The sequence below is a fragment of the Sycon ciliatum genome, chromosome 5 (genome assembly GCF_964019385.1).
Source record: "Sycon ciliatum chromosome 5, ocSycCili1.1, whole genome shotgun sequence".
NCBI lineage: Eukaryota > Metazoa > Porifera > Calcarea > Leucosolenida > Sycettidae > Sycon > Sycon ciliatum.
The window spans coordinates 4,301,021-4,327,512 of record NC_088647.1 but is presented as its reverse complement, the minus strand read 5'-3'; the positions used below and the strand labels follow the sequence as shown (position 1 = coordinate 4,327,512).

Below are 26,492 nucleotides of genomic sequence, written 5' to 3'. Positions count from 1 at the left end.
CTGACAAGGACGAGAGAAGTACTAGCACACAAGCGTAGGTCCTCGTACAAAATAATAGTCATACTCATGCATGGTTGACGTCGATGGTAGCCGCTGAGTCGGATCCAGCAACGCAGACACCGGATTTCTGTGGCCCGAGTGTGGGGAAGCACGATCAAAGACTGACCACGCCAAAGCGGCGCTGCTCCGAACGAGCGGACGCTCGACGCACATTCCACTTGAGTTTCAAAACAGAAAATCCTGCCCAGCATGCAGGCTGAAAACAGTTCAGTTCTTCTGACACTTGAACTTGAGGCTGTGATGAGAGAATGAATGAACGTGGTCTCGAGTAGTTTATCTACACTGTTCTACAAGCTACTGCCTGCTGAATTAGTGATCGCGACTGGTACAAACAAGAGGTGAGAGCTCACTCTGTGTGTCATGCTTGTTTGTTTGTATTTATTTGAGTTCACAACTTCAAACGGGCAAGAACCCAATAACGTGAGAGCGAATGTGATGATGGCTACGGCCATAGGGAGAATAAACATAACATATTTTTATGTTAACAAGGATGGGAATGAGAATGGGAATTTAAAATGTTTCAGCGTAGAGAGATCGTGTGTGGAGGGGATCAACAGAAATTTTGCTTTTCCTCAGTTACATGGTGTAGGGGATGATCTGCGTGTAAATGCACACTCCTCCCCCCTGCCGGTCACGGCGGTCACAGCGGACGACATGGTAACCAGGAATGTTGACCTCGTTATCCGATATGGTGCTGTTCGGCCACGTCTCGCTGCCGTCACTCTCGCACACACGGGGCAAAATATATCCCATGTATGCAATTTAATAAGGTCTTCCAGCTCTGCAACCTTGTGTCTAAGACTGCAGATATAAGCCCATTGCGCAATGACATAATTTGTACAGTCAGCACCCCACACAGCCACCTGACCATGGTCGTCTGGGGTGTTGAACAGTGCATTGCTGATCCCAGCGTACTCACATGCATTACTCATACCTTCCATATTTGGCAATGCGCAATGGGCTTATTCAAGCAGCCGACGCAAATCTCACCCTGGAAACGTGGCTGTGGTCCGGGGGACTGCATAGTAGCGCGAGGGAATCCTTAACGCTGACGGAGTGACAGCAGACTTAAGACCGTCATTACCTTGATTGCACTAGCGGCTTCCTCTGAGGGTAGCTGCAACACGTTCGAAAAGCCTCTCCCTCTCGCGGGCTGATGCTTCATTAGCCCGGGTGACCTGTGGATCTGGTGAAGGGTCGCGCTGACGGGGATACAGAGCCTTGGGCGTGAATGCATGCTTTCCACTAGCCAAAGTGAAGCCCTTGTCGTCCGGGGAGGTGTGAGCTGCTTTGCCACATGAACGAGCGGGGAAAGCAGGAGTCTCTGGGGCGGTAGCTGATGGCTGAGCCTTCAGTAGAGCTGCTTTTGCGGGGACTGGTATCATAGATGCCGTAGATGCCTTCTTTGTACGTGGCGGCTGCTGCGTCTGGTTCTGTTGTTGTTCTGGGGCTGGAGGGCCATTTGACACCACGTCCACCAGGGTGCCGGCATCAACTGCACCTGTTTGAGGAGGTCTATGGTCTTGATCCTGGGCGGCTGGGGTTGGCGGGCAATCAGTTTGGCCTTGTACGGCAGTAGAGTACGATGCTTGCTGAGAGTGCGTACTCATCGAGTGTGGGCGACCTGGGCAGTCACGTGCCTTGTGCTGGGTAGCCCCGCAGCGGTAACACGTCTGCTGCACCGGGTCACGGTGGTAGTGCGTACGACACTCCTTTCGGCCAATGCGTACTTTACAGGGCACGTGTACTCCACTCTTGAGGACCATGGACCACTCTGCGCGCCCCAGTGAGAATTTTGAAATTCTCACTGGGAATGCTTTCACATTCGATTTCGCCGAGTAATTCACCCTATACGCAAAGCGCTGATTCAATGTGGCCAAAGTGCAGGGGGGGTTCACATCCATATATATGTACACGGACAGCAGAGATAGTCCCGTCCCCTGGCAGCCCGGCGATCTGCTTACCGTCCAGTTCCAGGGTGGAGGCATCCAACTAGTCTCGTGTGGCGAAGTCTCGCAGGGTCACGGCACAAAATCCGGGCCGTCCATGCAGATCGACCGCAGGACATCACCAAGCGAGTGACCATAGGACTGAAGCCTCTCAGCAATATCTATGTGCTTCACGCTTTTCGGGCATGGGAAGTGGACAGTTGGCCTGTCCATGTCAGAGCGCTCAATTTTGGAGATAAAAGTTTCAATATCGCAACAAATATTCAAACCGAGACCTGGCTATTTAATACTGCTGCTCTCACCACATTTTTGCACTACGCCTAATCCTACACCTACCCTACAACTACAAGTACTGTAAAAGCTATACCGTAAAGTCTTGTATAAAAGCCGCGACTTCTATGACTTTCTAGGTGAAATTTTGCAGGCTTCTATACAAGACAGGTATTTCTATATATGTCAACACTAAAACCAGGCTTATGTGTGATTTGATGGGCCCAAAATTGCGGCTTCTATTCGAGGGCGGCTTCAATTCAAGTGCGGCTTTTATACAAGACTTTACGGTATATATACCGCAGCTTCCATAGTTTTTAATGTATCATCGATAGTAGTCAACTCCGGCAGCTTTTCCCTCACCTTCTGAGATATCTTGAGGGTGTGCTCCGCTGCCTGCTCGATTTCTTTTTTCATCTTTTGTAGTAGATCTTGATAACTTGATGATTGTGTATCAATACGTGTCAATGGTAACTCCCCCAAGACTCCTTTGATCTTACAGAACTGATCTTGAGTAGTTGATAAATATGGTGGTAAAGACACACCTGGCAATATGGCGGTAAACACACGCCTGCCCACACACGCTCTATAAGTACAGCTGCAGTGGTGTCTTCAACTTTGATCTTGAGTAGTAGCTGACAAATGAATCTCGGAACTCCTTGGAAGTAAACTCATATCGTCCGAGACTTGATAGGGTAAGGTGCGGATGCAAGTTTTTAAGCTCCGCTTACTTTAGGTGCCTGTGGCAGAGAACTTGATCTGGACACACTAGTTATATGGCATTGAATATGGACATCGACCTCGCCTTGCTGACTTTCGAAGAGCTGCGGCATCTTGCCAAGCAACATCCTATTGACGGAGCCGAGTCAAAGAGCCGAGTTGATCTTGTGGTTTCCCTAAGACAAGCTGGTGTGGGTGTAACCCCGATCAAGCCCCATGAGGTCAGTACTAGTAGTAGTCTGAAGTCTCTAAACGAGCTTATATGTGTAGTGATAGAGCTAAGAGAGCAACTTGAGCAAGCGAAGCATGATAATGCCATTGTTTCTTCACTTCCGGATGAGGTTTCCAGCCTAAAATTGGAAGTACTAGAGCTGAGGAACTTCACAACAGGCGCACTTTCTCAAACTGCCAATGAGTCCCACAACCGTCGCACAAGTGCTAACGAAGTTACCGTAGAGCCCTCCCTGTATGAAACTGACACATCCATCACCACTGCACCGCAAACACGTACAGCACCTAGACCTGCTGGCAACGGTCACGTCACTACGGACAGCAGTTCGACGTTCCTGCAACAAATCAGATGGACAGAGCTCTTGGGTAGATGTTGTACGACGTCGGGTCACATCTCGGTACGTCAAGCCTATGCCCACGTTCGAGACAAACCCTGTAGTCCTGGCCGGTGTCGAAAAGGTGGACAAAGCGATATTCTATGTAGGAAACGTCCACATGGGCTGCAGTGCCGACTCCATCAAGGATTGGTGGAAATTGTTCCAACTGGCATCACTTTATGATGATGGTCAAGGTCGGAAGCTATGTAGAGTTCACTCCAGTTTTCCTATTCACTGGGAAATTTGTAAAAACGTACATCTTTCTTGTGTGAGATTGAGCACTGAGCTGAAACCGTGGAATGTTTTCTAAAAAAATTAAATGTAGCCTGTTATCATGTTAGAATGGGTCATTGTCCTTTACTGGCAGTATGGTATGGGTGGCAGCTGTGGAAGCTGGTCGCTCTTTGACCCGACAAGTCATCAGACTAGGTGTGATGATGGCATTTGATATGTATTCTGTATGTTGTGTTAATGCAGAGAGCCGTGCTACTGCTGCTGAACACACACACATACACATGCACACGGCCAACATGTGGTTGTCCCTTCGAGAGTGCGGTGAGTGTATCTACCACACAGATTTGCCTCTCGTGCGTTGTATTGCAGGCACATAGCAGCAGCCCCCCCCCCCAAGAGGTATGTGTGTGTGTGTGGGGGGGGGGGGGGGGGGGGAACAACCCCCTGGAACTATTTTGAAACTAATCCTAGCATTCCTGGCATGAAATGGTGGATCTAACACACGTGGATGGAGCCTTGCACAGCACCTGAAAGCATGCAGCTGACATTCACTGACTTCTTGTGTAGCCTGTGCTGCAATATCAAGGGTATTCCACTCTATGCAAAACCCTGTCTTTGCCCCTCAATACCAATGTCGTCCCCAACCTACCTCGCCCTTGCTGTGAATGTTGACCAAGAGGATTTATGAGAACTAAATAATGGAGTGCAGATCAGTTGCCCTGGCAACCTTTCTCAGGGACCTAACAATTGTTTACTGGTTATTGCCTTTGTGTTTTGATTTGGTCGCTCTGATCTTGTTGTTTTGCTCAGTGTTCGTCATGCTCTTGCTTGACATTGTCTGTGTCAACGGTGGTGATGGCGTAGCTAGCAGCAGCAGTGACGTCATGGTGCGTGTGTCGCAATGGAGCTGGAAAGCAACAGGTGCAGGTCTGCACAGGTAAGCAGCAGCTGCACTGGTGAGCAGTGGTGGCATGGGGCAGTGTGGAGTGGTACGCCCGGGGGGGGGGGGGGACATTCGGATTTTTTTGCCAACGGTGCATGTTTTAGCACTGTACAACCCCCAATGGGCGGACCATCCTTTCCTTTGTGACTCTTTCTTTCCAGGATACCATGTGTGAAATGGCCAGATTTTTCAAAGGCGTGGTTTTCTCAAGAGCACACTTTTTAAAGTACTTACTGTGCACCAGTGTTCTTGTGAGCTGGCTCATATTATACTAGAATTTGACAGTTGTACCCGGTTCTCCTCGTTGACATGTTTGGATGCTTTCCATGCAGGAAACTGGCTATAACGGCGGACCTGGACGTAGGTCAGTCATCATTGGCTCTGCTGCACACCAAGTCTCCACCACCGTCACCGGGTCATGCGGAGGCAGGCAGGACAGGTAGCTCGGACAGCGGCGTCTTTGTCAGACTGCTCTTCACGATTCCAAGCACCATGTACATGGATATGGACGAGGTTAGTGCATTCTCCAGACTAAGCTTAGTGGGACTGAACGCCGCTCGATCCCTCTTGGGACTTTGTGCACGGGTGATTTGTTACTAGGGCTGAAACAGGTCACTATTACATGAAAAGCCGGGTCAGGAGAAAACCTGGTTCAGCAATCGCCAGCTTTGTAAGACCACTATTCGCTGGCTCCGAATGTGTGGAATGTGCAAGGGTTACCCTGGTTTCAAAGACCACAATGAGCCAGACAGGTAGGTGGTTGCTGAGCCCGGTTCTCCTATATGACTTCATCATAATTGTTATCTCGTCACTCTTCAGACAATGGCCGAAACGGGAGTCACTTTATTTGCACTTGTATCTTAATTACTAAATCCGGATGCTGGTAACGGCTTGAAGTGGTTCTGGTCTGGTCACGCTTGGCTTTAGCGTGGGTCTCCACTCACAAGTCACATGCTTTTAATTGCACCTATGTGTTTTGACATGTGCATGCTTTCTCTCTGCTCAGCTGGCAGGCCTGGCACACTGGCATGGCTTCACCGTAAGTACAATTTGAAGTTTTTGAGTTGCAACGTTATGGCACATACCAAGGAAATAGCCAGCCCAACCGCCAAAGTGTGTTTGCTGGGCTGGGCTACCATCAGTTGATTTTGAGCAGAAGTACAATGTACAGGTATTACCAAGAGTCCATAAACAAGAGTATGCAACTGTGATCTCTTTTCTATAGGCCAGATGCGCGGTGCGCTGCCTTCATGACATCATTCAGCTGCAGTCCGCGCACTGCGGAAAATCAAACACCGCACTTTCCCTCCAGTTTGAAATGAACTTTCGTACGGAACTGGAGTTCACGCGCCAGAATTTAGAGATCACGTAGGTACTGGAACGAATCGAGCAAAAACGGATGGGCTCGTACGAGAAGTTGGGGTTTGAGTGCATGCTTTCAGAGCGTGATGGAGGCAAGTTAGGTAATGAAGGCAGCACACCGCGCACTGACCCATAACCACAGTTACATACATGTACTCTTTTACAGTATCCACTCTTGCTATTACTCAGCGTTCATACTTACAGTGCTCAGCGGTCGGGTAGGCACGTCCAAGTTACTACAATGTGCACATACTAGTAGTTGCCTCTTTCTTCTCATCTGTGAAATTCCTTCCTGACATTGAACTATGTACACTGCACTGTGACGACATGGTTGTTTCGCCACAGTGCGTGCACAGTGCTTAGCATGGCAGCATGGCTCGCCTGCTGATGGGTGAACTCAAGAACATGCACATTTTTTTTCAAAGTGATATTATTATTTTTTGAATAACCATTGAGGAATCAAGGAATCAGTGTAGGGTCTTCAGATAATTAATGATAGCTTGCATGCCGTCCTACCGGTAGGACCACGGGTCCTACCGGTAGGACCCAAGAAATCGCGCTGCAAAAGTGCTTTCGGTTGAGAAATTTCTTGAAACAATTGTTGAGATGAGGTCTTTGTCAGGCAAAGTAATGGCGCAAAATGCAAGGCTATGTCCAGTGCATTGCATACGCGCAATTTTATCAATTGTCAAAATGGCCGCACATACTCCTGTCGGAGCGCTAGCAACTCTGTCCAAAGTGAATATTGACCATGGCACATCAATCGTGGTGAGGTACTAATGTTTTTATTAGTCTGCCAAGGCAGTGGAATGCATAATTCCATACACCGTTTCCATGGTTACCATGGGCTGTTACCATGGAATTTCGTAGTATGCCTTGTGCGATCACGTCTAAAATGTGTGGACTTCTTCATTAGCCCCTGAGCAACAGTTTAGGGTCAAGTTTTAGGTCAATGTTAGAACAGAGGCCATGCAGCATGTCTGTGTATGATGGTCCTACCGGTAGGTCCTACCGGTAGGACCGAGGTCTATGCAAGCTATCATTAAAGGCCAAAAAACCAAGGACACGCTCCACGTGTACTAGCAGTTCTTGAGGTCGATTGTAACATAGGACTGCAAGCAGTTTCAGAAATAACTCTGTCCGATTGCATCGTTTCGAGCAGGATTTTTGATTTGATGAATTTTTTTGCACCTGTAAAGCAATGATTTTTATAATTTATTTGTCATAAAATTGCACAGCTATACAGCAGTTCAGCCAGACAAATATTACTGTCGACGCCATGGCACAACTCATACTGTTACTTGCTATGGTTCACTGGTTCGGCTCCTCTCACTTAAATCAAGCTTGTCGACTTGACTCACTGCGCCCGCCAGAGCTGCCATCACTTCTTGTCCTGCCCGCTCCATTTCATCCGCGACCGACCTCTGCTCCTGCGGAATCTGCGATACGTGGACCTCACGGCCGTCCTCATCGAGAACGGATACTTTCTTTGCCGTCAGCGTGGGTCCCTTGTCACTTCCGGCATTGTGAATGACCGCTTTGAACTCCAGCAGCGTCCCCTCGGTTATATACGGTACATTGGGCAAGAGATGGTGACCGACACTGATCGTGAGCGAGTCGTCTGGCTCTGGCATTTGCACGGTCAAAGAGAACTTGTACACGTTGACCAGATCCAAGTGCGACATGGCCACGTGGTGAATTTTACAGTCGAGGCCGTCCTCTTCTTCGTGCGGACACCGCGAGCTATCCGGAAAGCCGAGCCAGTAGAAATAGTAGCCAAGTCCCCATGGGATACTGGTGAGCGTGGAGCGTATGTTGTTATTGATTTCTGTTATACGCAGGTCCTGCACCGTACCACGCCACTGGATCAGCTGACCATTGAAGTGGAGACACGCCAGTTGGCGAGTTGCCACACTGCTATTGGCCTTGTTGCACCTGTCCGCATAGTCCTTCCAGCCGATCGGCAGTACTGTGGAGCTGGCCATGGGGTTTATCACCGAGCTGAAGCTGCTGTGCACCAGGGCAATTGACATTGTAACGCCCAGTATAAATCCCGCCAGCAGCAGCAGCTGCGAGCCGACCTGCAGTTTTGAAAACCAGGACAGCGATTTGGACAGGTCCAGCATCCTGGCAAGCACTACCAGGCTACCGGCCACGATCAGCATGGCAGTGAGGATAAGACCGATGGCTACCAGGCCACCGCGTGATGCCAGATAGATTGGCGTGAGGGTGATGAGTACGGGTGAGAAGGGCAGGGCCAGGACAGCAAGGCCGACTTTCAGGAAACCGGCCAGGGAACACGTGGGCAGGATGAGCAACGCCAGGTCGAACCACGCCAGGAAGACCAGATGCGGCAGTACGACCAGCGGCCAGGAGATCAGGCCACGACGCAGACCGGTACGGACCAGCAGTCCCGTACTCGCAGCCAACAGTGCAGTCTGTGGGCCAACAGTCACGCTGACGCCAGTGTAGGCTAGAGGAATACTGAACCACGCGCCCAGGAAGCTACTCAACGGCGTGCCCTCCAGCAGACCACTAGAGCAGAACCAGCCAAGAGCCACGGCAGCAAGACGCAGCTTCATGGAGCGATATATCTCCCCAAAGTGGCTGCCAGCACACGAGAGAAAACTCACCGCCGAGAAGAAGAACGCCATCAGTGTGACCAGCTCATTCAGCAATCCCATTTCGGTTGCGAGAGGCCGTATAGCCACGATGACCACGTAGGCACTGAAGAATAGGACGAGGGAATGCAGGCCATTCTTGCGAGTGAACATCAGTTCGTATTTGTTCACGTCCAGCGCGCTGTTGAATCCGCTGAAGACGTACGAGTAGACGTGGTAGAATTGAAAGATGCGCTGGAACCAGATCTGCTGGAACGTGGCGATTATCATGAACGCCAGCGATGCGTAGAAGAGGAACAGCGGTACGAAGTGCCACATGACTTTCGGCACCACCACGTACGTCATGATGTAGAGGAAGAGGATGTAGGCCAGCTGGTGGTACGGGATGGCCTTGATCAGCCAGCGCTCGCCTTTGTCCTCGGCGAAGTGCAGCGCATGCTTTGCCACATTCTTGGCAGTCTTGAGTGGGTCCAGCTGCGCCTACAGTGGGCAACACAGGTAGAATTTGACAGGTAAGGAGAAATCAATTTCATTAATACCCCACAAATTCAGGTCTTTCCAGAAGCTTGTCCGTGTGACAGAAGTCAAGCAGTCCAATGAACACTGCAGAGTAAGGTTTGGGTGCTGTGGGCAAGTAAGTGGTGCTTACGGCAAGTGAGCGCCTAACATACAGTTTTTTTGCACTGGGACGTATAATGCACCAAATGCACATTGACCACCGATGCGTGGACGTGTTCATGACATAGAGTTTTTGCAACTCTGCTTGATCAGTCCTAGCGTTTTCCCACCGCCGACACAACTTAATTTCTCCGTAAAATTACAGACAGATTCGGACACAGGGCAACGCTGTAACAAGAAACTGACACAACTTCATTTCTCCGTGAAATTACAGACAGATTCGGGCACAGGGCAACGCTGTAACAAGAAACTCACAAACACTATAGAGCTTGTTGGCTGCATTTTAATTATTGCTTCAGCAACTGAAAATGAGATAAAGCTAGCCAGAAGGTGTACAGTGATAGCAATAGGATTAGGTGCCACTAGAGAGAAGCGGAAAAGGCGTATTAGCTGGTGAGACCTTGTTTCAGTAGAGCCCGGTTTGAAGTTTGGCGTTGGGAATTTATTTTTCCTGGCAATCTGGCCTCGCATCATTTCTCTTTTGACGAGTTCACACAGAGGGAACCAGTAGCAGAGTAAGTAGGTAAGCAAGTAAGCGCCATCATCCGCCATCACTCGTAAGCGCCATCCGGCATCACTCGCAAGCGCTTGCCCATGTTTTTATCCAACATACACTGAGCAATCGTATCCACATGTGTGGACATTCCACACACACAGATGCAGACGCCTAGCTAACTGCTGTAGTGGATTGTTATAGTACTGTCCGCACGTTCTCTGCAAGACGGGGACAGCGGAACCGGTCCGGTTGGTTAGACCACGGTTGGACCAACTGTCTGTCCACCGACATGCATATTCACCGCTGAGGAGGTCATGTGACCCCGCCATATCATACACAAACTGTATGAAAACCATGGTATGGCCGGACCAATCAAAAACTGCTTCTGCCGGTCCTGCAAGATCCTAATACCCAACTGGCAAGCATATTGTGTATGTTTAAACAGCCGTCTCTTACCCGCTCCACCCATCCTAATTTGTTAAATTCACTTGACTCGCGCAGTGCCTGCAGGTTTCCTCCTGGCAGTTCACCATTCGCATAGGAAACTGCCACAGCCAGGAACTCATCCTCGGATACCATCTGTGCCACACAAAGAATGAAAAAAAACAAAAAATAAACAGGCTATGAACAGGATGAGATGTGCCATCATCACCAAACACACATCTCGTGTAGAAACGGTGGTGTGTGTTCCCGCACTACAAAGTGCATATGTGCCATCTGCATGTAACAAAGATATATGTGTGATGTATGACCGTGTTAACGTGGGACGGCCTATATCTACCACTGAACTCAGTGGCACACTGGGCTTCTTAATTAATTCTTGTTCTGGCAATACACCCAGCAAACCCCAGCCATACAAGCCCCCCCCCCCCCCACACACCCACCCACACACACACACCCATCACACACACACATCACAGATTCAGCATTACAGACACAAGCCACGGCATCCACCACACCACGTTTAGCTCACTTTCTTGTTGTCATCTCCGAGCTCCACTGTCTTCTCGATAATCGACCGAATCGCCTCCCTTTGATCTTCAGCTGTTGCTGCCCCGGCTACATCATCATCATCCGCGCCAGCCGCTTGTTTGTCCGCGCTGGTCTTTGCAAACTTTTCCTGGAGCACACGCTCCAGCTGGTCGGCCGACATATTGGCGTAGTTTATGTCGGATCGTTCCGCTGCACTCTTCAAACCCGGAGTGGCCAGCGAGGTGAAGACCTCGCGTGCTGCCATGACCACCGGCTCTGTAGTCTGATTTCGGATGGTGGAGAGCACCTGTTAGTGTCAGACGTACATGTGCCGTCACCACGGTTACCAACATGAACATACACACATGTTACACATACACACACACACACACACACACACACACATACACACACACACACACACACACACACACTTATGTACAATGCTTTCTTTCGAGCATGCTCTCAAGTCTACCAAGGCTGTAGCTGTTCATATCATCACTAGTCATGCAGAATACTTTGCCATGGAGACAGTACGCAATGCCGTAGGATCCAGATTCCAGAGTACCGTATTTTCTCGATCATAGGCCCCATCTCCATTTTCAGGCCTGAGCCATCTTGTTTCAATACAGTCAACCTCGCGAATAACAACCTCGGATCTAACAACAGCTCACGAATAACAACACTATCTTCAGACCAAGTACTAGTAACCACGTGATCCCATACTTTTAACCTCGCGGATGACGACAACTCGCGAATATCATTTTTCTCCTGGCCGAACGAGGGTCATTATTCGCAAGGTTTGACTCTTATAAGTTATTCGGGGAAATACGGTGCTGTGGTCCCGGTGACAGTAAGATTAATTTCCGCCCTCGAACTTTCTTTCTCTGTATGGCTTTCTGAACTTATAAAAAGACGGTAGCGGCTTCTGTGGTTTTAGTAGATGAAGTCGTTGCTCCTACGTGGAACACACACTTCAGGCTGCCGAATTTGACTGACTCGCAGCTGCCATCCGGAGCACGCGTATAGCACCCGTTTCACTCGGCAAACCTGCAAGCCTGCTGAAAGCACCACTCCCTGCTCAAAGGCTTTCTGTGGAGAAATTAGTTGTAATTTTGTGCGTGTGCGTAGATCTACGCGTGTGTGTGTGTGTTGGGGGGGGGGGGGGGGGTCTGAAATCACTGTAATTTTCCAAGGGCACAGTTGTGTGCTCAGAGTTTCGAAACTACTAGTATTCGTACCTCGACGATATTTTTGTGTCCGATTCCACGACCTTTTGTCAGCGCATCCTCCAGCAGTTCCCTGGCTTGCGTGCTGCCCGCACGAACAGCCCGGACTAGTAGATTGATGGCTTTCTCGGTCGTCTCTGTGCCGTTTTGCGACGATGCCGGCACGGACGACGACGACGACGGAGGCGGCTCAGCGCTGGAGGAGCCGGAGGAGGATGTTTGCGCTTCCGACTGATGTTGATTCTCTGCTATGGGACTCGCCTCCGCTGCTCCTTGTGCTGCCAGTTCATCTCCCTGCTCAGCTTCCAGCAGCCTGCTGGCTCGTCTGTACAGCTGCGTGCCATCGCTCGACGGCGACTCGTCTTTCACTGTCAACAGAGGCTCACTCATCCTCTCCGTCTTTTTCGCCTTGTCTCGGTGCAGTGACAAGAAGTCGACAACTTGAACTGCCGTGCACACGCAGGTTCAAAGCAAAGTTCTTCCTCTCGCTAATATTTTCATTTCTTGATCGGCGAGATGAATTGAAGAAATTTTCAAATTTTGTTTCCGCAACGACGTGCCGGTGCCTAGCGCCTAGCGCCTTGGCACCCCATAATATGCACACGAACGTCGTGAAGACGAAATAAAAATTTCACAGAGTAGAGCTGTCACAGTCAGATCTGATCTAGTATGCAGCTGTCGATGCAGTCGGTGGTGTGCAGAATGACCCTGACAGCAGTGGCCAGTGCTGATCAGGCGACACTCCACATGCATGCATGCCAGTCGGCAGACACAGTCTCGATCTCGTGCACCTGTTTTTCCAAGCTGATTCGCACGTGCACATCTAGAACAATTAGAATATTGAATAATAATTGTTACATAATGCTATCCATGCTGCTCAATGAAATCCTAACAGCCCAGTGTTCGCAGGTCTGCAGTTGCTTCGTCCCTAATTTCGAATACCGGTATTCGATCCGACGGTTCAGATATTCGGCATTCTTCTGTATTGGACCGTAACGAACACACGTGTATACCATGCCGCCGTCCATGGTATACTGATCATTGCGTCACTATTGTTCCAGAGAAAGTCTCTATTTGTCCATACTTTTCTTTGCCGGGAGTTCAAAACTGGAGGTTCCCCTGACAACTTCCCATGCATTATTGACCCCGTATTGCTGTGTAATGCTGTGCTGTGCATTCGTTCTATCTGATCTTTGCAGGCCAGGACGAGAACTGCTATCGACGTGGAAAAGCCAGCACATGACTCCACCGAGCACCAAGTGGCCGTGTTCTTGCCAATCGCGCAGTCAGCATCACAACTTGACACGTTAGTACACAGTAAAACCTGGTACTACAGACCAGCCTGGTACTACAGACCAGCCTGGTACTACAGACCAGCCTGGTACTACAGACCAACCTGGTACTACAGACCAGCCTGGTACTACAGACCAGCCTGGTACTACGTAACTACAGACCAGCCTGGTACTACAGACCAGCCTGGTACTACAGACCAGCCTGGTACTACAGACCAGCCTGGTACTACAGACCAGCCTGGTACTACAGACCAGCCTGGTACTACAGACCAGCCTGGTACTACAGACCAGCCTGGTACTACAGACCAGCCTGGTACTACAGACCAGCCTGGTACTACAGACCAGCCTGGTACTACAGACCAGCCTGGTACTACAGACCAGCCTGGTACTACAGACCAGCCTGGTACTACAGACCAGCCTGGTACTACAGACCAGCCTGGTACTACAGACCAGCCTGGTACTACAGACCAGCCTGGTACTACAGACCAGCCTGGTACTACAGACCAGCCTGGTACTACAGACCAGCCTGGTACTACAGACCAGCCTGGTACTACAGACCAGCCTGGTACTACGTAACTACAGACCAGCCTGGTACTACAGACCAGCCTGGTACTACAGACCAGCCTGGTACTACAGACCAGCCTGGTACTACAGACCACTTCGCCAGGCACGGACAGTCTCACATTCATATTATGTGCGGTGCAAACCTCTAACTAAAGACCACCTGCCACCAAAGACCGCTTTCTCTGGCCCCAAGGGGTGGTTGCTAGTCACAGGTTTTACTCTACATGTGTACTGTACTATGCATTCACCATGGTCAGGGTGGCACTAGTTGCAAGTCCGCACCTCGTCGGTGTGTGTGTGTGTGTGTGCATCATGTGTATGTTACTATGTTACTATGTTTGCGTGTTCTTATGCCAGCTCGGAGGCATCAGCGACTGTGAACATCACCCTGCCGATTCACTTACGCTACCAGGCGCCTAGTTCTCACCACCAGTATGCCAATGCAACGATTGCAGTGCCGGAGCTTCACTTGTTTGTGTCTGCACAGAGTACGTACTGTGTAGCACCGTTGTATGTTAGGGCCTTCATTGCCCAGTTGGTTTGGTTTGGTTTTTATTATTTCAGTTCGTTGCCTCAACAGTACAAAGTACAAATATCAAAAGGGACGAACGAAAAGAGAAAGTAAAACAGAGCAGAAAGGAGGATGCAACTGGAAGGAAAGAAAAACGGAGAAGGAATGTGGACTGGGCGGATTCATGAAGCATTACTAGAGCGGGGCAAGACATGAACAGAAGGGGCAAGTGCGTCGATATTCATGTTTAAAAAGTTCCAAGCCTTATTTTATTGGTAAAATACATTTTCAAAAAGGAGGGGATATAGGGATATTATTATAGCCAATTTGTCATCATTAAGAGCGTGAAAAAGTTCTGTACAAAATGATCTAATGTCTTCAATTCGCTTCAAGTCATCAGGGAGGGCATTCCACATAAGGGATGCTCTGGTGGAAAAAGAATTGTACCCTGCCATGGATTTAAACAAGCAAATTGGCAAATTGTTAGTTGTAGTTCCACGAGTTGACCGCATAGAGGTGGGCAAAGGGAAAAGACTACGTAAGCATGATGCAGGCTTAACAATATGACAAATAAACGTAAACGTAAGAAATTGATAAATGTATGACATTCAAGGTGTTCTATTTGAAGAGCAGCAAGAAGGGGTGGAACAGCAGCATGGTATGAAGCCCCACAGGTAATTCATACAGCTCTATGGAACAAGGTAAACAATCTCTCCCTGGACTGTGCTGATAGGTGAGAGGCGTAAACAGGGAAACAATACTCAACGTCTGGCTGAATCACACTAAGCCGGTACTGGCGACGAGCAAATGCTGCCATTTGGTGGAAGGTGCGTCGCAGCGCGCCTATCTTGCATGACGCCTTGCTGGTGAGGTGATCTACGTGTGGAACAAATGAGAGCTTGTTATCGATAAGGATACCAAGGCAGCGAATTACACTCACTTCCCTCAAGGTAGTGCCACCCAGCTCAACAAGAACTGGTCTTCGTACGTCAGGAGCATTCTTCGGCAAGATCATCATAACCACGGTTTTGCCAACATTAACGCTCATGCCCAGTGACGTTAGTTCCCTGTGTAGCTTAGCGAACCATTTCAGGGTGCACAACTCGATCAAAGGCCTTGCTTAAGTCAATAAATGCTCCAAGGGTTGTATGATCCACGTCCCTAGCCAACGTCCAGTCATTTACAACCAAGGTCATGACCTGCACTGTTGATCGCTGGGGCCGGAAGCCAAATTGATGATCGTGTAGACAAGTATACAGGTCGAAGTCCCGAAGCAGTTGATCAAGGGCAAAACGTTTGAGCATTTTGCTGAGAATGCTCGTAAGCGACACTGGGCGATAATTGGACGAAGAGGTGTGATCACCCTGTCCGAATTTAAGAGGGGGGGGGGGGGGGGGGGGTGATATTAGCGATTTTAAAAAGATGAGGGAAAGTCGAAGATTGAAGAGAAGTACTGTATTGAAAATGGCTGATATCATAGAAGGAGCAATAACATTGGATGTGGCCTTTAGGATACTGGGAAGAAGACAATCGGGTCCTGGTACTTTGCTGCTGTCGAGGGAGCCTCCGAGGCAAGTCTTGCCCTGACGTCTGTTACAGTGACTTGCTTAAACATACCAAATGCAGATTGAGGCGCGGGTCCATCTGGGATGTCGTATCTGGGGTTTGGATCAGTCACTATCTTGTGGAAGGTGTTCAACTTATCAGCTGCAACCGCAGGAGGGATGTGGGAACGACATCGATTGGTTATGTGGTTGATAGTGGACCACACCAGCTTTGGGCTCTGTTTATATTTTAGGCACACATTCTGGAAATGGGAATTTCTAAGTCGACTTCCTTCCGAGTCCATTCTAAGTCGACGGTAGAGATTGTTGCACGCAGTTCTTAGAGAGGTAAAACATCGCTGTAATGTAGTGTCAGTGCAGCCACTGGCGCGATATCGACGAAAAGCTGATTTCCTCTGGCGGATGAGTGTCAAGAGCTCTGGGGTCATGAACGGACAGTTCTTCTTGCGCGGTCTTGTGGGTCTTCCAGGTTGTTTGTACGGCGCGACCGCATCTAGAACGGTGTTGAATTTCCCCAACCATTCGTCAAGCATTAGATCGGCGTTGGTAGACGAGAACGAAGACAAGTTTGCATGCTCAAGCAGACCTATCAATTCTGGGAAGTTGATATTCCTATAGTCGCTGGTCTTCAAGGTAGCATCGTAAGCAAGTAGTTGTATATTGGTCTTTACGTCCAATGCTGCACAAACCAGATCATGATCGGAGACCTCGCAGGGAGACACTGCTCCGTCTCTGGCTGAAGCCAGATTTGTGAGGATATAGTCAATTGACGAAGCAGATGAGGGGGTGGTCCGTGTCGCAGAGCAAACCTTGTTCAGGAGGTTAAGGGGAAGAAGTAGCGACGTGTTTAAGCCATTGGCCTATTGGTCTGGAATGAATCAATGTTCAGGTCGCCTAGCAAGATAATATCCTCGCCCTGGATGTAGTGGACAAGCTCCTGAACACGGCTCCGAAATTGAGCATCGGCTGAAGGAGGACGATACAAACAGCCAAGAAGAAATGCTCTCCCAGCCAACTTTTCTGTAGAACGCAGCCAAATCATCTCCACTCCATGGACCAGTATACTTGCTTTGCAGTTCCCAGTGCAGTTCATGCAACATATTAGACTTTAGGCGCTCACTCTGGATGATTGTGCGGATGCAGTACACACGTCTTGGCCATGCATGGTGTCTGGAAAGCTGTGACAGCTTGCCACGGTAGAACGTTGATTTGCAACACGCTCACGACTCCATCACATTGAACGGCCTTTTTTTAGTGTAGCCTGCTGAGAGAGTTTTGCCGAGTATCGCCGAAGTCACACCAACCTCTTCTTTAGCCTGCTCAATCCAATGTAAACTGAAGTGTTAGTGTTTGCAATACTAGTTTTGCTTTAATATTGTAATATGGCAATAAGTAGGACGAGCTGAAGCGACATGTGGACTACTTTATTAACAATGTAAGCTTGTTCGAATCATCTTTTTTTTTCCATTGCCCTTTTTCTTCTTACATGTATTTTTCCTTACCCTTTAGGTTGTTTCTTGCATCGTCTCCATCGCTTACATTGTTAATAAAGTAGTCCACATGTCGCTTCAGCTCGTCCTACTTATTGCCATATTATTAAAAATTATTGTCTCCTCGTCGAATTTTTAATATTGTAGTTAAAAATTTACACAAGGGAATGGTCTCAAACTGCGGAGAGTGCTCAATGCAAGCGAGGCAGAGCTTCATCACACACAAGCGGAAAAACCGTCAGAGATCAAATTCCATTACACAGTGTTTCACCGTTCAAGCAACGGATCATCAGATGGATGATCAAACAAAGTATGATACACTGGTTATATACTCAGAAGGTGTGAACTCCGTCACTATGGAGTGTGAAGATTATCATTATGTCGGGTCCCGGATGTGACAAGTCCATTTTTCATGATGCATTGTACAGAGTGCCTAGGTGCTAGATGAGGGTGATGATATTGCGGGGTGTGACCAGCCCATTCTTCATGATGCATTGCACAGAGTGCCTAGGGAAAGGTGATAGCGCAGAGTGGTGCCATGCCAGGTAACAGATATAGAGGCGCTACCAAGGCCATAGAATAATCACTGTCCTTATGTGATGGGCCCAAAATTTGATAGGACATACTTGCTTTCGTGCCTGCATTTTGACACAATCTCATTTCGCTTGTTTAGCCTAGTGCGATAACACGTCCAAGAGATGCGGCCTCTGCACTACCGAGAAGTATCACATCCTCGAAACCGACGCCCGCACTAGGCTAAACAAGCGAAATGAGATTGTGTCAAAATGCAGGCACGAAAGCAAGTATGTCCTATCAAATTTTGTGCCCATCACATAAGGACAGTGATTATTCTATGGCCTTGGTAGCGCCTCTATATCTGTTACCTGGCATGGCACCACTCTGTGCTATCACCTTTCCCTAGGCACTCTGTGCAATGCATCATGAAGAATGGGCTGGTCACACCCCGCAATATCATCACCCTCATCTAGCACCTAGGCACTCTGTACAATGCATCATGAAAAATGGACTTGTCACATCCGGGACCCGACATAATGATAATCTTCACACTCCATAGTGACGGAGTTCACACCTTCTGAGTATATAACCAGTGTATCATACTTTGTTTGATCATCCATCTGATGATCCGTTGCTTGAACGGTGAAACACTGTGTAATGGAATTTGATCTCTGACGGTTTTTCCGCTTGTGTGTAGTTTAAAATTTAAAAGAAGACTGGATTGTTCTAGCAGTACCTTCTCTGAGATCATGCATAAGTCACGCACCTGGCATTGCCATACACCACTGCTGCTTCAAGGCAACAATCTACACTGAGCTACGGTATAATGCGGTCTGCATATTTTGAAAAGTTCTCAGTGTCGTCATTGGCAGACAGGAGTGTGTGGTTATGGTACATGGGCGTAACAGATACAAACCAAGAAGAACTCTGCAATCCTTATACAGTATAAACGTTTGGCGTAGCCGGGACGTGTCTGCAGTGGCTCACCAGCTATCTCACTGAACGTCGACAGAGTGTCCGAATTGGACATGCCCTGTCCGCCCCTCAAACAGTCCACTCTGGAGTGCCCCAGGGCTCTATCTTGGGGCCTCTATTGTTCATCGTATACGTTAATGATTTGGCAGGTTTGGATCATACCTCACTCTACGCGGACGATACAGCGCTCCATATAACCGAGCCAGGCTTATTGCAAGCCTGCGACTCGCTACAGTATCACATTAATCAAGTTGTGCGCTGGATGTCGAAGTGGAAACTCCGCCCCAATGTGTCGAAAACGGCAATCCTTTGTATCCCCCCACGACCCTCCAGTGACCTCACCCTCCTTACGACTCGGCTTTTTACTTTCCCTGATGATCCCATTGCTATCAACATTGTTAAAAATCACAAACACCTTGGTATATTTCTTGATGAACACTTGTCCTGGGATTCGCACGTAACCTATATTGAAAAGCGAGTTTGCTCCGCGATAGGCTGCATTTCTCCTCACATCTCCCATCTACACCATGGTTGTCGAATACAAATTTATCACTCTTATGTTCTTCCTTTGTTTGATTACTGCTCTCTCGTTTGGTCCTCCGGTCTATCCTCCGCTCTTATGCATCGGTTAGAAGTCACCCACCGTAAATTACTTCGATTAATATTTCGCATGCCCCCTCTGACCTCCTCTCAGACGCTATACATTTTGGCTTCCTCTTCCCCTCTCTCAGAACGCTTTCCCCACTCGGCATGCAAATTCATTCACCGTATTAAGCTTCAACTTGCTCCTCCTCATGCACTTGCGCATTTAAGCTGGTTCAATAATAGCTCGCGTACTAGATGTTCTCTCCATTTCCCACTTGCCAGGTCATCGATCCTTTTAAAATCCCCTCTGTTCAAGTCCTATTCTCATTGGTCTCGGCTTCCGCAGGAGGTAAAGTCTCGTGACACCTTCGCTGCATTTTGTTCCATTCTGCCCGCGCCTAAGTTGAATTGAATTGAATTCGTTGTTTTCCATTGCTAGCCTAATCTTCATACTGCTCTCTCCAGGTTCCTATAGTACTCCTTTTGTTTTGTTTTCTTTTCTCTTTTTCTTCTCCTTCTTTTTCTCAGTTGTCCCCACCATGGCTGGTTAAAATCGCCCGCATCACATGCTTATTGGCACTATGTCATCGTGATTGTGAAATAATAATAATAATAATAACTTCCCTTATCCGGACGTCCCTAATCCGGGCACGTACGTCTACCAGGCACCTTTCTGACCCATTTAGAGCCACACAAATCGTCTTGTCAATGAAAAACGGTCCCAAGAACTATTGATTGTTTACTTGCATGCAACACATAATTATGTATGTCCTTAATTACGGGCAGTGCCTATTCGCAACCTGCCCGTATAGGAGGACTTCTACTGTATGTGTATAGCTGTTCCAGGAGAGTTTACTTGTGTTCCCACGTGTGCTTCCTTGTTCACAGACATTGTTCTGCCGTTGTCCAGCGGCTGCAGTCGTGTTGATAGCGCTGATGTGTGGTCCAGCTTGGATGGAAGTAATGGTCTGCTGTGCCCAGTGTCCTTGATGTCCCCTGACAACCAACATGTACGTACAATCATGTACTTCTCAGCACTGTTAACCTGTGTTTAGTGGCTACCTGCTATAAGGGACCACCTGTGATAAGACACCACTTGTGATAAGAGACCACCTGCCTTATGCAGCCGGTCATTTCAGCACCTAAAGCATGCTTCTTCATTAGTACAATGATGGAGAATGTGTTGAAATGAGCGTAATTTAGCTGCTTTGAATTTCACCGCCGGCGCTGGGGGGTCATCTCAGGCCCTGGACCGTGCATCAACGTACATTCTGACCCGAATCGTCTGTGCACCACGATGCGTTTTCATATCGGCATGGAAAGCAGCTGTTGACGTGTGCGAGTATCGACTCCACAGTCTGTGGGTACTACCGGCATGCAAGGCTATTTATGGACTGGATATGGTTCTGCGTTCCGCATGCCACCAAGCACCTCTTCAAGTTCAACGAAGGTCCCAACAGCTGCTGGTCTTCCACCAGGTATCGTCGGCACATGTGCACCGATTTGCTGCCTTGAAATGCATCCAGTGGGATAACAACACTTTGAACTATCAAATCTTAGGTGCGTTGCGACTCCGACTTGCGAGCTTCTTATTGCTGACACGGTTCTCAGCTTTTGGACAATTTCTTTAAAAAGAAGTTGTTTGTATCATGTGGTAGAGGCTGCATTTTGTGTTTGCGTTGCTGTCTACAGGCTGCGGCCTCGATCACGCTACAAGTGCCCGTTGGGATTGCTCAGCACGAGAGCATGGTTGCTGCTGCTACCGTCCTCGTCACCGGCGTGGTCTGTGTGCTGCTCGTGTGGAGGATCTACGTGACAGCGGCTCAGACTACGCGTGCAGGAGCTCACGAACACCATGACTAGGGCACCTGCAATGCAGGTAGATATTGGTGCAAGCTCCATCAATGATCCCGTTGACGAGTCACCTCCACTGTAGGGTTTTCCTATGCTAGTAGAGATGACACAACTTGTCTGCATTCTGCACCGAAACAGTCCCTGCCATACATTGTATGCTAGGGACTGTGCTGACTACGGGCAGACACGTGCTCAGACCCATTTTACCATGTTAGCTTCTGCTACGAGCTCTTTGATGGTACCAGTGATGAACTCAATGGTAGACTACAAGCGGAAAGAGAAGTCGTGGTAGAGCTGCACTGCTGCTCAGATAACCAGTGGACATCAGTTACACCTGCTAGTTGCCTGAGCTTGCCACTGCAAACTCAGCTGTATTGCGACATTGAGCAGAGAGGGTTAGTAGATCTACTGCATCATTCCGTTTCTAATCGGCAGCAACTGGATTCCATCTCCACTGCTGGGTGGGTTTGGTAAGCACTTCAACTGCTGCCCCACACTGCAGGTCTTCACAATACAACTAGCCCACCTGCACAGCGCACACCTACATACCGGTAGTATTGGGTATGTGCACAATACGGTGCTTGTATAGCATCATCATGACATCACTATGACATGCTGGTGACATCATCGTTTTCAAGGAATTTATATGTATGTGCAGTATGCACACTGAGTCAGTTCAGAGGGCAGAGAAGGGCTGCCCAGACTGCCGAATGTGGTTCGACGTCTGCGTAATCCTCTTCTGTCAGAATACAATGTACTTCTGCCCAAAATTCGGCAGCAGTTTAATCTTGCTTCTAAACATGGCCAACCTACTTACTACTATGATGCATTCATTTTGTGAGTTGTTCTCTGCAGAATTATATGTTTGAACTGCACAACAAAACATTGGTCAGCCAGTTCATTGGTCAGCCAGTTCATTGGTCAGCCAGTTCATTGGTCAGCCAGTTCATTGGTCAGCCAGGTCATTGGTCAGCCAGGTCATTGGTCAGCCAGTGCATTGGTCAGCCAGTGCATTGGTCAGCCAGTGCATTGGTCAGCCAGTGCATTGGTCAGCCAGTGCATTGGTCAGCCAGTGCATTGGTCACTGAGCCAGTGCATTGGTCAGCCAGTTCATTGGTCAGCCAGTGCATTAGCCAATATACGATGACATTGTCTTGCCCTCTGCTGCCCACTATCCTTCCTTCCAGTCTCTGTTGGAGCCCTCCCATGCTTTTGCCATTTGCAGCAGGTCTGCAAGGATGACATTCATGCTAGTGGCTGTGCCCACAATGTACGAGCATGTCGGTTTTAGCTCGCTTGTCTGCAAGAACAATGCGGGTCCACCCTCGTGAGTCAGGGAATCCTATATCAAGTAGTTGTGTCCTTTTTTTAAACATTCCCGGAGAAGTCAGTGTGCACTGCAGGGGAGTTTGGTTTGTTTCTTGTTGTTTCTTTTATCTAACAACCCCCCAAAAGAAAATACCCCGGTACATGATACAGTAATTATATAATTTGGGATTTTTGTCTGGTGACAAAATGACGATGCAGTGTGAGTGCCCTCCGCATCACATGTATCCGGCAGCAACCTCCCATCTTGCTCACTGACTGTGTGTGTGTATGTATGTGTGTGTGTGTGTGTGTGTGTGTGTGTGTGTGTGTGTGTGTGTGTGTGTGTGTGTGTGTGTGTGTGTGTGTGTGTGTGTGTGTGTGTGTGTGTGTGTGTGTGTGTGTGTGTGTGTGTGTGTGTGTGTGTGTGTGTGTGTGTGTGTGTGTGTGTGTGTGTGTGTGTGTGTGTGTGTGTGTGTGTGTGTGTGTGTGTGTGTGTGTGTGTGTGTGTGTGTGTGTGTGTGTGTGTGTGTGTGTGTGTGTGTGTGTGTGTGTGTGTGTGTGTGTGTGTGTGTGTGTGTGTGTGTGTGTGTGTGTGTGTGTGTGTGTGTGTGTGTGTGTGTGTGTGTGTGTGTGTGTGTGTGTGTGTGTGTGTGTGTGTGTGTGTGTGTGTGTGTGTGTGTGTGTGTGTGTGTGTGTGTGTGTGTGTGTGTGTGTGTGTGTGTGTGTGTGTGTGTGTGTGTGTGTGTGTGTGTGTGTGTGTGTGTGTGTGTGTGTGTGTGTGTGTGTGTGTGTGTGTGTGTGTGTGTGTGTGTGTGTGTGTGTGTGTGTGTGTGTGTGTGTGTGTGTGTGTGTGTGTGTGTGTGTGTGTGTGTGTGTGTGTGTGTGTGTGTGTGTGTGTGTGTGTGTGTGTGTGTGTGTGTGTGTGTGTGTGTGTGTGTGTGTGTGTGTGTGTGTGTGTGTGTGTGTGTGTGTGTGTGTGTGTGTGTGTGTGTGTGTGTGTGTGTGTGTGTGTGTGTGTGTGTGTGTGTGTGTGTGTGTGTGTGTGTGTGTGTGCTGGAGGTGCTCCGAGTTGCTCGGGGTGTATGTTATTGCCTGGCCTAAGGCTAATAGGTCAGAAAAGGCCATACATGGAAATTCACTGTATGTCTGCATGGTAGGAAATAGTTATTATTACAATAATGTACATGATACACTCCGGGCCGCAGATGCAAGATTAGATGGTTTGCGTCACAGTCAGACAGACCGCAGGATAGCCTATGTCGACTGTCTGTCGTTTCTGCGTGAAAATGTGACATATCGAATGGCCATGAGGTCAGGGACAGCTGATCCTCTGTGCATGTGAGAGTGCCCTCCGCATCACATGTATCCGGCAGCAACCTCCCATCTTGCTCACTGACTGTGTGTGTGTATGTATGTGTGTGTGTGTGTGTGTGTGTGTGTGTGTGTGTGTGTGTGTGTGTGTGTGTGTGTGTGTGTGTGTGTGTGTGTGTGTGTGTGTGTGTGTGTGTGTGTGTGTGTGTGTGTGTGTGTGTGTGTGTGTGTGTGTGTGTGTGTGTGTGTGTGTGTGTGTGTGTGTGTGTGTGTGTGTGTGTGTGTGTGTGTGTGTGTGTGTGTGTGTGTGTGTGTGTGTGTGTGTGTGTGTGTGTGTGTGTGTGTGTGTGTGTGTGTGTGTGTGTGTGTGTGTGTGTGTGTGTGTGTGTGTGTGTGTGTGTGTGTGTGTGTGTGTGTGTGTGTGTGTGTGTGTGTGTGTGTGTGTGTGTGTGTGTGTGTGTGTGTGTGTGTGTGTGTGTGTGTGTGTGTGTGTGTGTGTGTGTGTGTGTGTGTGTGTGTGTGTGTGTGTGTGTGTGTGTGTGTGTGTGTGTGTGTGTGTGTGTGTGTGTGTGTGTGTGTGTGTGTGTGTGTGTGTGTGTGTGTGTGTGTGTGTGTGTGTGTGTGTGTGTGTGTGTGTGTGTGTGTGTGTGTGTGTGTGTGTGTGTGTGTGTGTGTGTGTGTGTGTGTGTGTGTGTGTGTGTGTGTGTGTGTGTGTGTGTGTGTGTGTGTGTGTGTGTGTGTGTGTGTGTGTGTGTGTGTGTGTGTGTGTGTGTGTGTGTGTGTGTGTGTGTGTGTGTGTGTGTGTGTGTGTGTGTGTGTGTGTGTGTGTGTGTGTGTGTGTGTGTGTGTGTGTGTGTGTGTGTGTGTGTGTGTGTGTGTGTGTGTGTGTGTGTGTGTGTGTGTGTGTGTGTGTGTGTGTGTGTGTGTGTGTGTGTGTGTGTGTGTGTGTGTGTGTGTGTGTGTGTGTGTGTGTGTGTGTGTGTGTGTGTGTGTGTGTGTGTGTGTGTGTGTGTGTGTGTGTGTGTGTGTGTGTGTGTGTGTGTGTGTGTGTGTGTGTGTGTGTGTGTGTGTGTGTGTGTGTGTGTGTGTGTGTGTGTGTGTGTGTGTGTGTGTGTGTGTGTGTGTGTGTGTGTGTGTGTGTGTGTGTGTGTGTGTGTGTGTGTGTGTGTGTGTGTGTGTGTGTGTGTGTGTGTGTGTGTGTGTGTGTGTGTGTGTGTGTGTGTGTGTGTGTGTGTGTGTGTGTGTGTGTGTGTGTGTGTGTGTGTGTGTGTGTGTGTGTGTGTGTGTGTGTGTGTGTGTGTGTGTGTGTGTGTGTGTGTGTGTGTGTGTGTGTGTGTGTGTGTGTGTGTGTGTGTGTGTGTGTGTGTGTGTGTGTGTGTGTGTGTGTGTGTGTGTGTGTGTGTGTGTGTGTGTGTGTGTGTGTGTGTGTGTGTGTGTGTGTGTGTGTGTGTGTGTGTGTGTGTGTGTGTGTGTGTGTGTGTGTGTGTGTGTGTGTGTGTGTGTGTGTGTGTGTGTGTGTGTGTGTGTGTGTGTGTGTGTGTGTGTGTGTGTGTGTGTGTGTGTGTGTGTGTGTGTGTGTGTGTGTGTGTGTGTGTGTGTGTGTGTGTGTGTGTGTGTGTGTGTGTGTGTGTGTGTGTGTGTGTGTGTGTGTGTGTGTGTGTGTGTGTGTGTGTGTGTGTGTGTGTGTGTGTGTGTGTGTGTGTGTGTGTGTGTGTGTGTGTGTGTGTGTGTGTGTGTGTGTGTGTGTGTGTGTGTGTGTGTGTGTGTGTGTGTGTGTGTGTGTGTGTGTGTGTGTGTGTGTGTGTGCTGGAGGTGCTCCGAGTTGCTCGGGGTGTATGTTATTGCCTGGCCTAAGGCTAATAGGTCAGAAAAGGCCATACATGGAAATTCACTGTATGTCTGCATGGTAGGAAATAGTTATTATTACAATAATGTACATGATACACTCCGGGCCGCAGATGCAAGATTAGATGGTTTGCGTCACAGTCAGACAGACCGCAGGATAGCCTATGTCGACTGTCTGTCGTTTCTGCGTGAAAATGTGACATATCGAATGGCCATGAGGTCAGGGACAGCTGATCCTCTGTGCATGTGAGAGTGTGAGCTAGATGCAATGAAGCCTTTGAAGGTCCTTCGTGCGTGCGCTGTTTCACCATGTTCGCCGCGCCCCCTGCATATCCAGGCACAGACTAGACGTCTATGAACTAAACTGTATTCAGTCATGTAGATCTACCAGTACTACAACTTTACAAGTACCTAGTAGTAGTAGTCGATGAAGTCATACGGGGGAGTCGAAATTTTACAACCATCTTAGATTTTCCGCAAAGCCTTGCCACATGCACAGCGGGCCGCAGGGAAAAATCGCCAAATCACGACATC

At 48.8% G+C, this 26,492-nt stretch overlaps 2 protein-coding genes across 4 annotated transcripts; one reads left to right on the top strand and one right to left on the bottom strand.

Moving 5' to 3' along the window:
* The first annotated feature begins 246 nt into the window (after nucleotides 1-246).
* On the top strand, nucleotides 247-22,839 carry LOC135817248 (phosphatidylinositol-glycan biosynthesis class X protein-like). 3 transcript variants are annotated; one of them, XR_010553523.1, is made up of 10 exons: nucleotides 247-398; nucleotides 4,085-4,162; nucleotides 4,652-4,778; nucleotides 5,117-5,297; nucleotides 5,791-5,823; nucleotides 13,342-13,448; nucleotides 14,356-14,486; nucleotides 20,529-20,650; nucleotides 21,333-22,455; nucleotides 22,620-22,839. XR_010553523.1 is itself a non-coding variant. In XM_065330376.1 (9 exons), exons 2-9 carry the CDS (start codon nucleotides 4,123-4,125, stop codon nucleotides 21,501-21,503), a joined length of 912 nt encoding a protein of 303 aa, XP_065186448.1. In that variant the 5' UTR covers nucleotides 247-398; nucleotides 4,085-4,122; the 3' UTR covers nucleotides 21,504-22,839. The 3 variants fall into 3 exon arrangements, 1 of the variants encoding a protein (XP_065186448.1); XR_010553522.1 differs by having other exon boundaries at nucleotides 21,333-22,471; nucleotides 22,604-22,839; XM_065330376.1 differs by having other exon boundaries at nucleotides 21,333-22,839.
* LOC135816466 (wolframin-like) lies at nucleotides 7,167-12,532 on the bottom strand. Its single transcript, XM_065329665.1, has 4 exons — nucleotides 12,155-12,532; nucleotides 10,915-11,220; nucleotides 10,398-10,520; nucleotides 7,167-9,247 (listed from the first exon to the last, which is right to left on the bottom strand). The coding sequence occupies exons 1-4, from the start codon at nucleotides 12,530-12,532 to the stop codon at nucleotides 7,451-7,453; spliced, it is 2,604 nt and encodes an 867-aa protein (XP_065185737.1). The 3' UTR covers nucleotides 7,167-7,450.
* Nucleotides 22,840-26,492: the final 3,653 nt, after the last annotated feature.

Excerpts from the sequence above, each read along its gene's own strand:
- LOC135817248 (XM_065330376.1), top strand. The coding sequence starts at position 4,123 with ATGCACACGGCCAACATGTGGTTGTCCCTTCGAGAGTGCG. Across the intron at positions 5,298-5,790 it reads TGTACATGGATATGGACGAG|CTGGCAGGCCTGGCACACTG; the intron begins GTTAGTGCATTC and ends CTCTCTGCTCAG. Across the intron at positions 13,449-14,355 it reads TCAGCATCACAACTTGACAC|CTCGGAGGCATCAGCGACTG; the intron begins GTTAGTACACAG and ends TTCTTATGCCAG.
- LOC135816466 (XM_065329665.1), bottom strand. The coding sequence starts at position 12,532 with ATGAGTGAGCCTCTGTTGACAGTGAAAGACGAGTCGCCGTCGAGCGAT. Across the intron at positions 10,521-10,914 it reads TCGGAGATGACAACAAGAAA|ATGGTATCCGAGGATGAGTT; the intron begins GTGAGCTAAACG and ends TGTGTGGCACAG. Across the intron at positions 9,248-10,397 it reads AATTAGGATGGGTGGAGCGG|GCGCAGCTGGACCCACTCAA; the intron begins GTAAGAGACGGC and ends TGCCCACTGTAG.